Here is an 11601-nt window from a genome sequence, read left to right as displayed (position 1 = left end):
GCAGGTTAAACGTGCCTCTGTTGTCCCCAGCTGGCGTCTGAGCAGCAGCGGGCAGGTGGTAAAGTTACTTTCAGCTGAACTGTAGGAAGTTTATGGTAATCATTTACCTGCCCCAGTGACAAGGGCGCCGCCATTCTAAAATATGTGTCCTGATTTTGGACTCGCAGGATATCATGTTGTACAACACCTGTCACACGTTAGGATCCTCACTTATAACTGTGCTTAAAAAAATTGTGTATAATTATATATATATATATATATATATACACACACACACACACACACACACACACACGCAGTACATATACAAATTAAGCCACTAAACACACATGGAAAAAAACAAATATAATCTTCATATACCAGTGTTGAAAGTCCAGGTTGGCAAGGCCTTCTTTACCTCATATGAGTGGGTAAACAGCCTTTTCAGACTTCTTTGACTTGGAAAAGTACAATAAAATTGCCCTTTGAACTGCTAAATCCGAGATGCGAAGTTGGGGGAAAAAAAGGACAAAAACCTTAGAGTTCAATGTGAGGAGTATCGGTCTTTTGATTGCTTGGTCAGAACAAAAATTATAATTTTGATAGGCAAAGTATTTTCTAGACATAAATAATGAGCCACACAATTTACTTTGTTTTTTCAAATAGGAGTACAGTATATTTTTTTCATGTTATGAGATAAGTAGTGATGGTTTCCTAAACTGTGGTGATGATGGCATAGAGAGATACTGTAGATTAAATTTGGCATCGACTCAAAAAGGTGCCAAATGCGCGGTCCACTATCTGTATACATATCAGAATGCATAGGATATATACAGTACGGATCGTACTATATTTAGGTAAAATTTGCTGACAATTTTATTTGGATTTTAGCAATGATAATTTTACACTATGCAACCAACTCCCTGAATAAAGACCATAATCCACTCAAATGCGTTTTGCCTAAGTGGCTGTAAGAATTTGACTGCACAATCAGCTGTTTCCAAAAATAAATATTTATATACCGAGAGTCTACCGTTGGGCAAGGGAATAAACCGACACTTGTGGGTCTAAATTCTACAGATAGGATTTTACCAAAAATGAAAAGGTTGAACATGTCAAAATACCCTCAATTTAATCTAAAAAAATATGAGAAGTATATTGAACATAGTTATAACTCCCCGTACATACTTTTTTTTTTTTAATCTTGCTAGATTTTGGCTTTATCTCAAAGGGCTACAGCTCGAAACAGTTTGCCTAGCATGTTCAGCATAGTGACCTTTTATACTGTATTTATGGTACAATATGTGGCTACAGGGAATCCAAAACGAATCCCAAGCAGCAAGGTGTTATATTGTCCAGAAGGATTATCTGTAGCTTCAGTGGACTGTGGGAACTGCTTGCCCATGTTGGAACACATACAGCTCCTGCTTGTACCAGTCAGGGGCCTCTGGGCCATTCTTCCCAGTCGCCCCGTGATCGTAACCGTAGGCAACCGTCAGCTCCTCTTCCTTCTGTACAGCCCTTAGGGTTCGGATGCATTTTATCGACCCAAAACGGGGGTGAACAAACCTGGAGGGGGCAGACAAACACTTTCAAATTCAATCACATTGTCAAATATTCCAAATGATTTTGTACTTACAAATCATATTTGCAGTTCGGGGTAAAGGAGTGGTTCGCCTTGTGACCAAGAGAGGCGCAATATCGCTCCATTTGGTCAAATGGCTGAGGTACATCAATCACAGTGTCCTCGTCCAATGAAATTGTGTTGCCGTTTAACGCCCAGTCTCTGTTGTCCACCTGAGGATTTGTGGAAAATAGGTTCAATGAGAAATCCACACTGCAGGGAAAGGATACACGATCATCCCGGTACGGTCCACACCTCCGAGTGTGTGATTCGTACTCCATTATAAAAGGCCACCACAGTGTCTCTTTCTGCATCTGTCTTGGCAAACAGACCTTGTCCAGCTCCTTTAATCAAGGAGTCTGCCACAAACACCCTAAATAAAAACATGTAAATATTGTTAAGTCCTGCAAGTCTGCTTCAAAGGGTAATATAAAGCTAACCGTCAGTACCTGCGGCTCTCGTAAGGGTCTGGCAGCAGAGCGTGGGTCGCAATACAAGTGGAGGTAGACTTGTCGTATGTATAAACAGCATCTTGAAAAAGTTGAACTGCATTTGAGATTCTTTTTAATGTTATGTTAATTCACAGGCGAAGAGTTGACAGTTGAAGAGAATAAGCCAGAATCTTTGCCCATTCATCCTGAAGAACATCACAAATGTTTGGCATGAGGGTCTGGCTCTGTTCTGTTCTGTCTTCTGAATGAATAATAAAGATTTGGCGGGAATGACAGAATCTAGCAACATCTTGGTTGAATATTTCATTGTGATGACTTCTCCTGCCCTTGCCGGAGGGCCCTTTCCGCTCCTTGGCGGAGATTTGCGCCAGCCACTCGCAAAAGCGGCTCGTTTCTGGAGTGGCAATGGGTTCATTGTAGTTCCGTAGAACTTAATGGAATAAATTACATTTGTGAACCAAGGTCCCACTGAAGTGTACTAGAATTTTTTGTCAGAAAATTTTGAGTGACTGAATGTCGAAAATGGCGACGCATTTCCTTGTAAAATATAGCTCTCAGCGCCGCAGCTGCTTGCTTACCGCTGGGAGTGACCTGAAAATACGGTCTTCCATTCTCAGTGAGGACCAGGGTGGCGAGCCGGGCTTCGATGAGCTCTCCCTCCACAAAACTTCCACGAAGAGCTGTGCGTCCATCAGGGTAGATGTACGCTAATGATTCACCGGTCATCTCTCCCTCCTCGTTCACCTCCCCAAACACGCAGCCTCCATCCTGGATGCAACACAGTACGCAGCATCATGCAAAATAAATCTTTTTTTTAAAAATTGACATTATTTGACCAATCGGTAGCAAGTCAGATTTGACTCACTGGGTAGTATGCCCAGCATTCGCCACAGCGGATGTTGTCTTTGTACTGGCCCTTGAACACCAGACGACCGTCTCTATCCAGCTCCTGAGCAGGCCCATTGAGTTCACCGTCCACATACGTGCCATGCATGACACCTCCATCTTCATACGAATACACCCCTTGTCCCTGAAGAACATCATCCACGTAGAATCCTTCCAAGGTACTGAGCAGATGAGACAGAGGTCACTCAAGTAAATCACCTGAACTCAAGTAATAATTTGGTGACTAACTTCTGATTGTTTTTCTTTGCTTGTTTTTATTTCTTCAGAGCATGAACATCAAATAAAAATAACATATAAATCAGCAAATTCAGATACTGATGAAAAAAAATATGATTGATCAAATCTTTATCAAATAATAAATTAAGGCAAATTCAGCCCTGAGAAATGGCTGAGGTTAGTTTGTTTTCCACTTGTTAAATAGCACAACTGTCTCAACAAAACAAGAGTACAGTAAATACAAAAAGTCGCCACATGGCTGGTCAAATGCCAGATTTTTAATGAGAAAATACATCATTTCAAAACATTTTCTGGCCTTAATATGACCCATAACCTTTACAACTCAATTTAATTGTCAAAAATCTTTGAGAGGAGAGGTAACGATAAAACACCTGAAAACGCGGATTTCACAAGTGTGCAAACTCTCTTATAAACTGTTATGTGGCTGTGCTCCGAAGTAACCAATCACATGCTGCTTTGTTGACGGTAAAAATGTCTCATCAAAGTAACACAACTCAGTTAACTATATCGTCAAAGGAAAGTACAGTACCTTCCATCAAAGAAAAAAAATTTGCCCTTCCCATTTTTCTCTCCGTGTATAAAGTGTCCTTCAAAGCGATCACTGGATGAATAGGTCACCGTGCACAGTCCGTGAGGTTGCTCATCTTCATCCAGTGGACCTAAACACAATCAATGATTGAACTTGAGTAACTAAAAAAAGAAAGGCTTTAGTTTCTCACCACTGACTAGCAACAGGCACTTTTACATCAAAATGACCAAGAACATGTTGCTGGTGTGGCCCATTGTTATTTTCACAAAGCAGTCAAGGTCCCGGAACATTTACCGTATGTAAAAATCAGGCTGAGGACAGCTGAAGCCAACTGTACAACATATTGCATCCACCGTTGATGGCACAGAAAAGAGACCCAACTTACTCAAAACAAATAGTGTCATTAAAGCAGAGCAGTCTGTCGTTACGAGTTGCTCTCCAGCACTCCTAAGACGGATACAAGTGAACTGGCCCTGTCTGTTTAAACCAGTCATCCACTTGATCAGGGGTGCCCAAACTTTTTGGACCGAAGATCTATTTTCGTTAAACCAACCTCACGGGATCTACCCTTACCGACACACACGCACACACACGCGTACACGTACAGGCACAGGCACACGCACGCGTGCACAGGCACACGCGCACACACACACGCACACACACACACACACGCACACACACACACACAAACACACACACACTCACACACACACACACACACACGCCATGATGAGAAACAGCCTGAAACTGAGGCATGCGATGCACTTTTGCAGCCTGTTAACTATTCGTAGCTCACACGTACCGTTTTAAAGTGCTTCCCTGGGCCCTCCTCGGTTCCTATTCTTTGTCCGTGCCCTCGGTGAATTGTACACAAAGCAAACTCTGAATGAGAATAATGTCGATAAAAGATAGAGCACAACAGCTCTGATCACAAGCTGCAATTGCAAACTGCTGAGCGCAAACAACTTCCAGTGACGTAATCACGCGCCACAATAAATTCAAGATTTACCTGCTTTATTTTTTTAAATATTTATTTTGTGAAAAGGAGACTGATAGGATGATTATGGTGCAGTGTACATTAACACAAAAAATATATTACTAACATGTACAAAGACACACAAATGGTTGTTTGTTTTTTTTCTTCTCGATACTCTTCTACCTGGTACCTGTTTTAGATCTACCGGTAGATCAGGATCGACGTAATGGGCACCCCTGCACTGGATGAACCAAGTCGGCCTCTTCTTCGCTCTTATCCAGCTCTAAAGGTTGGACACCAGGATCATGCCTTAAATTGTAAATTCTATGAGTACTGACTATGTTGTATTTGTGATTGATTTTTGAAGTGACAAGTTCTTTGAACTTTTCATTTCAGCATTGCAGCCGCACTTTGTATCCTATCTTATTTATTTTACTTTTCATAATTCCTCGTTCTGATCCTAAACAATATTTACTATGCATTGAAGAAATACACTTACCACGTACCATTTTGGATGTCTTGTCTGGTTACTGACATGGCTGCTTTCAGGTGCTACTTGTCACCATTGCGCTTGGAACATTTTTGCCAATGCTTTTTAGTCACTTGTATGAGACTTTCCCCATTTTGTTTGATATTCTTTGGGCGAATTTAGTTAAATATACTTTGATACAGAATATCCCTGTGACGTGTTTCATACCTTTATTGAAAAAAACGAGAGGACCTCTCAAGTAAGTTCAGTCATCAAAAGCGATTATTTTTCCTCATCCAACTCGACCCTAAACTCCACCACCACCCAGCCCAGAGGAAAAAAATACTGGCTCTGCGGATGCATATTGAGTGACAACAGCTGAGAAACATTCATTATTCCAAGTTTCAACAGGCATACGTGACATTATTATGAGCCATCAGCAAGATATCGGTTTGCGTTGTATTAGTCGCCTATTTATCGACTGTATCTGCGAAATGATAATTCGTAGACACTGTTTTTTTAATTAAATCCCAGAACCGAGCCCAACAAGACATGTATTCATTCACCAATACCGTTACTGGACAACTGCCATACAGTACAGGTGCGTGCCTTGCACGTTTTTCTTTGGGACGACACGTAGCTGCAGTGGGAGGCTGGGAAAAGCCAGACCGCTCTCGCGCGCCTGCCGGGGGGTTTTCTTTGTCAAATCGAGGTCCTGGCTTGTCATGTTGCAGTGAAGGCCCACTAGCGAGCACGTAGCGAGCCGACGTGCGGACAATCGCAAGAGCTTTGTCACCAAGATTTCTACGGTGGAAATATACAATGCAAATGTGGTGGGCGTCTATTTCCTTACCTTCCACCACCTCCTCCACGTTCTCATCCTCGCTATCCATCCTCTAGGACGCCGCTAGGAAGTGCTGAGCAAAACACAACTCCCACAGCTATCAGCCACGCGTGGGGCGTCGCCAGATATGGCAATGCCGTATGACAGCTGTGGCCACTTTTGACACAGGCATGACTTACGATCAGAAGGCATATAATTACCACGAGTTGTCAGTGGACGAAAAATTACGCACTTTCTGATCATTTCAAATAAAGTTTAGTCAAGCGTACTTTTTTTGTTCAAGTTAACAACAGGGGCATGCAGATTATTCGACAACAAAAGACGGAAAGACAAGAGTCATCCTGATGTAGGTCCAGAGGTTTTGGACCTCAACACTTGTGGGCCTTGTTACACGCTTTGCGCAACACTGCAATAAACAAAAAAAACATGATTTTACCCAAAATCTAATTGCCATTCTCAAAATAGTCTTGAATCAGCTGTGAAAAATACAACATTGGACGATATAATTATAAGATAAGATAAGATATCCTTTATTTGTCCCACACTGGGGAAATTTACAGCCTCCTGTCATATCAATCAGTTTTTCTTTAGGATTAGGTTTTTATGCAACACCCTTTTTCTACAGTGGCTGCTGGTAAAAGATTTTCTAAAAACTCACAAAATCTTACAAAAATTTCCATGTGGTCTTCTATGATGGAAACCTGTCTTTGAGGACTTTTGATAATATACATAAATCACGTTGTTTCCATCAAGGTATACATGTTTGTCGCTTTATTTATGTAGGTATTTGGAAACAGATTCTCATTTGCAATGCTAAGACACCTGTACAATGTATTCTAGTATGTTTACATGACACGTTATATTACAATGTAATGTTCAGTGAACACCGAGAAAATTGTGTTGTACACCCACTAGTTAGTCTGTGTTTTAGCCAAGTAAATGCCCAGCAATTAGTCAGAAGTAAAGAAAATCGAGGAATTTGTTCTGAAGTTATTTCCTGCCCTCTGTCGGCTAGATTGAATAACTACATCAACAAAACATTTGAGGGCGGAAGTGAGGTGAGAAGTTCCACTCGCGCTTCCGATCTCGTAATCCACTTGTTGAAGCGGAGCGAGTTAAGAAGGTTCGTTAAACGGATATGTCTATTTAAACAATAACAGTTTCATTTGAGTGAGCGCAATGTTAGGCTTTCGGGAAGCTGGCGTTATCGGTGTCTCCGTGGCTCTGGCTGGGGGGCTGGCCTATATCGTCTGGAACTACGCGTTGTTCTCTCGGGAGTCCGGTGAAACTCGCCCGGGGGACAAGGGTGAGAGCTGTCGGGAGAGGCGAAGGCCCGCCGGGGAAAAAACGAAGAAAGAGGTGGTGGAGAAGAGTGGGAAAGACGCCGAGGAAACCGTCGATGCCCGCGTTGAGACTATTTACTCCGCCGAGAGAGCCCGGAGAGTATCCGAGGTAAGTGTCACCTCCGTTGGGCACGCTTTCATCCACACCTCGGTGATGTTTCAAAGCATCGGCGAGTCACACACCTTTATCATGATGTAATCATGGAATTCAACTTTTAACTTTTTTTTAACTACCATCAAAGTTTCTAATGACGCCACGGGAATTTTTTATTTGAATATATCGAAAAAATATCAGTATTGCGGTAATGGCCCATGCATTTTACATATCACAAAGACATGTAATAAGTTTGACGTGGAATTGTATGCTTTTATTTAAATTTGACCAGTCCAGCGCAACCTTAAATGCACAATGGCATCCAAAATGTGAACAGTATCCACGAGCATTACAATTCCATTTGCTCAGAATACATTGAGCTTGCATGTTTTGTAGTATGAAAAAAAGTAATTATTTCATTAGATGATAAAAACATTTATTTTGGTACATGATAAATATCGCAATAATAATGATATCACAATATTCAACACCCATCTTGAATGTTTTTTTTCCCCAATATCGTATATGTTCGCTCTTAAACATCCAGCAATTAGTCCGAGTCTTGAGTACGGAATACCGAGAAAATAGTATGTATCTTAAAGCCAACCTTCACTTTTAATCAGATTTGTGCTTGTTTGTGCAGCAGTCAGCATCAGTTAAGACAGAGGGGACTCAGGTGCTCGTTCTGGGTCTGGATGGAGCTGGTAAGTCCAGTCTGCTCCACTGTTTAGCCATCGGTAGCCTGGATTTGGACATTGAGCCGACACAGGGCTTCAATGCCGTCTCCATCAACAGAGAAGACCTGCACATTGAATTCCTTGAGAGTAAGTCCATTTGAGAACCAGTCATATATTTGATTTTCTTGATGAATAGCTCTCAAGTTGTTGAAAGTTCAAGTTAGTCTGTTACTTTCTTTAAGCCAGCAACGGGTTTGTTTTTCAACCGCCTCGTCTTGTGTATGTCATCAGTCGGCGGAAAGGCAGAGCTCAGGCCTTACTGGCCGAGATACATGTCCAAGGCTCTGCTGCTGGTATTCGTAGTGGACTCGTCTGCTCCGCAGCTCTTTGGCGTTGCCAAGGCACAGTTGCACGAGCTGCTCAATGCCGACCCCCGCTTGCCGCTAATGGTACTGGCCAACAAGCAGGTGAGGATGACAGAAACACTTGAAAGCACTGGTGTCAAACTCTGGTCCTCGAGGGCTGCCGTCCTGCATGTTTTCCATCCATCAGTGTTGCAACAGGCCTGATTCAAATGAACGAGATCACTATGAGGCTTCTGCAGAGCTTGCTGATGAGCTGATCATTTGAATCTGGGTGTGTTACAAAAGGGTGAGATGGAAAACGTGCAGGAAAATGGCCCTCAAAGACCTGAGTTTGACCCAAAAAATATATTTTGTATGTATGTTTTTATTAATCAGCTGATTAATAAGTTAGAATATTTTTTGCCAAAAATCAGGATCGTCCTAAAAAGCGGAAACAATTTTTAAAAACCCTACATATTACCCGGGCCCTAATGATTGATTTCTATTTAGAGATGATAAGTTTGTTGGTTTGGAAAAACGGGATCTGTACACTGTAAGTGCATATCAATACAAGATACAATATTTTTGTCCAATTTATCTTGCTTTCTCTCAATATATTAAATGTGTCTGTAAAAATGTGTCTAAAGACTTTAAAAATGTGCCGTAAAAAGATAGCTCGGAACTATTTAAATAGGGTATTTCTGTATTGCAGAGTTTTTTATTTGAAGGGGCCTGGGGTCTGTAACGTAACCCCCGAGAATCAGCGAGTTCACTGTAAACCAGAAAGTCAAGGTAGCAGTGTACTTGACAAATGTCAAATTCCAATTTTGACAGGCCTTTGGCACCATATTGTACAGATGAACACAAAAACAATGAATATGCAAGTTTTTTTGTCAATAATGGCGAATCACAATAAAAAGAAGAAGAAATGGCATCTTTCCTTAAAAAGGTACACCAACAAGTGTTGTCTCGCAGGATCTTCCGGGCGCCTGCAGCATCACCGACCTGCACGACGCTTTGGAGCTTTCCGAGGTGGGAGAGCGCAAGATGTTCCTCATCGGCACGTGCGTCAAGAAGGGCGAAGGTGAAGTCAGCTCGGGTGTGCGGGACGCCCGAGAGCTCATTATCCAAATGGCCAGCGGCAAGTAAACGTCGGTCGACCTAATTTTCTATTTCCCCACCTTTATGCCTGCCGGCGTCATTATTGTTCTGTTGTACTCATTTTGCCGTGTTCACGGGTGGCCGCAAAAGTAGCGGTGACTGAAACAAAGTTGAAACTGAACCAAAGATGTTTTCAACAAATTTGTAGTATAAAAATTCCACTTTTTTATGGGTCCAAATATGGCTTTCATCTAATATTGTGACTTGTGACTTTTTTTTCACAAAAGGATTATTTTTTTTCTTGTAATTGATCTATACAGGTAATGTGACGAAGAGTTTTTCTCAAAATACGCAGCTATAATTGCGAGGAAAAAGGTCATATTTTAATACATGATAATTGTAACGTTGCAATTCCCATTTTTTGGTGAAAAAATTGTAAGAAAATATTGTTAATGTTAAAAAGATAAAGTCAAGATATTGCATGGAAAAAGTCATCATCGAGCAAAAGTATTATTCTGACTTTATTCTGGTATCTTTTTTTCTGTTTGTAATATTACGAATTTCTGCTCATAGCATTTCAAAATATATGATTCTCGAAACATTGTTACTTTTTCTCTTGTATTACAATGATATTTTTGTCACATTGGTACTCTTTAGATCAGGGGTGCCCATTAGGTCGATCCTTTTCTACCGGTAGATCTAAGACAGGTCCCAAGTAGATCTGAGGAGTGTCAAGGAGAAAAAAAACAAAACAACCAGTTGTGCGTCTTTGTACATGTTAGTAATATTTTTTTTGTGTTAATGTACGCTTCACCCTAATCATCCTATCAGTCTCATTTTCACAAAAAAAAAAAAGTTTTAAAAATAAAACAGAGCAGGTAAATCTTGAATTTACGATGGCGTGTAATTTCGTCACCGGAAGTTGTTAGCGCCAGTAATGGTAGATCCCGGGAGGTTAGTTGATCGAAAAGTAGATCTTCGGTCCAAAAAGTGTGGGCACCCCTGCTTTAGATGATCTGATCTTCCTCACGCTCCATTTTAACTTAGAGCATGACACTTTACAACCACAAGATGGCGCGAAAGTTCAATGAAAGATTTTCAGGAAACAGTCAAGCAAAAACTTGTGATAACCTTTTTTTTTATATATATATAAAACAACGGAAGTGAGGGTGACTTTTCCGCGTGTGAATTGCTACTTGAAAAGTTATATGACAGTAACTTATACTAATGAATGTCAATATGGTGATTTATTTTTCAACTTGTACTTTCAATTGAGAGATTTTCAAGATAGAAAATTGTAGATTTTCTTAAAGGGATTTTACAAGAATAACGGAATTACTCAAGTTCAAAGTTATCGAAAAATGTGGATTTTAAAGTTAAAAAGTCGTATATATTCAATATTAAAGTAATATTTTTGAGAAAATGCTGTATATTTTTGATATTATACAACATATTTCACATACAATTATGTCTTTAATTTCTTACATTAACCTATTTTTATTTTTATCCTTTTGGGATTCTAACCAAAAATCCCCCAAGTGAGAAAAAAAGTGTTTGTTTTTTTACCAATTAAAATTAAAGAGCATTGCGTAATGAATTTGTTGGTTTTTATTATATTATTCACTTGATGTCCTGTAGAAGAGCGTGACTTGGGTTTCACGTGTGTGGTTGCTATGGACTCACGTCTCCACGGCAACAAAGGCCGTTAAGCGAGGCTTCTTCCTGACTTCTTCCAGTTGTGTTTTTTTTCGGAAAAACAAGGTAAAGTGAGAACAAGATATGTCATGCGCTAATCTTAAAATATTTGATAATAATGTGCATTATTGTATGATTTATTGCAAGGATCAATATATAGTTTCAAAAATTATTAAAACAATGACAATTTGAAAATGTATTGTTTTTATCTTATTTTTTACAATAAGTCCAGCAAATTAAGTTTAATAATCTTATGATTTTCATTACAAAAGAAAATTCTTATTCGATTTGATTGATTGAACATGATTTAAATGGTTTTACACAAACACAC

The 11601-nt window shown here is 40.2% G+C and overlaps 2 protein-coding genes across 3 annotated transcripts; one reads left to right on the top strand and one right to left on the bottom strand.

The window, feature by feature from the left end:
- Positions 1-77: 77 nt before the first annotated feature.
- setd7 (SET domain containing 7, histone lysine methyltransferase) lies at positions 78-6314 on the bottom strand. The gene is made up of 8 exons (XM_052050047.1): positions 6026-6314; positions 3728-3857; positions 2921-3122; positions 2634-2823; positions 2053-2134; positions 1859-1976; positions 1619-1776; positions 78-1548 (listed from the first exon to the last, which is right to left on the bottom strand). The coding sequence occupies exons 1-8, from the start codon at positions 6063-6065 to the stop codon at positions 1356-1358; spliced, it is 1113 nt and encodes a 370-aa protein (XP_051906007.1). The 5' UTR covers positions 6066-6314; the 3' UTR covers positions 78-1355.
- Positions 6315-7047: 733 nt separating this feature from the next.
- arl9 (ADP-ribosylation factor-like 9) lies at positions 7048-11172 on the top strand. Of its 2 annotated transcripts, none has more exons than XM_052052143.1 (4): positions 7048-7468; positions 8100-8277; positions 8422-8597; positions 9450-11172. In XM_052052143.1, the coding sequence occupies exons 1-4, from the start codon at positions 7196-7198 to the stop codon at positions 9621-9623; spliced, it is 801 nt and encodes a 266-aa protein (XP_051908103.1). In that variant the 5' UTR covers positions 7048-7195; the 3' UTR covers positions 9624-11172. The 2 variants fall into 2 exon arrangements, with proteins under 2 accessions (XP_051908103.1, XP_051908023.1); XM_052052063.1 differs by having other exon boundaries at positions 7054-7468; positions 8097-8277.
- The last annotated feature ends 429 nt before the right edge of the window (positions 11173-11601 follow it).

The sequence above is a fragment of the Hippocampus zosterae genome, chromosome 1 (genome assembly GCF_025434085.1).
Source record: "Hippocampus zosterae strain Florida chromosome 1, ASM2543408v3, whole genome shotgun sequence".
Taxonomy (NCBI): domain Eukaryota; kingdom Metazoa; phylum Chordata; class Actinopteri; order Syngnathiformes; family Syngnathidae; genus Hippocampus; species Hippocampus zosterae.
Note: the sequence above shows the minus strand (reverse complement) of the source record. Positions and strands in the feature narration are given on the sequence as shown.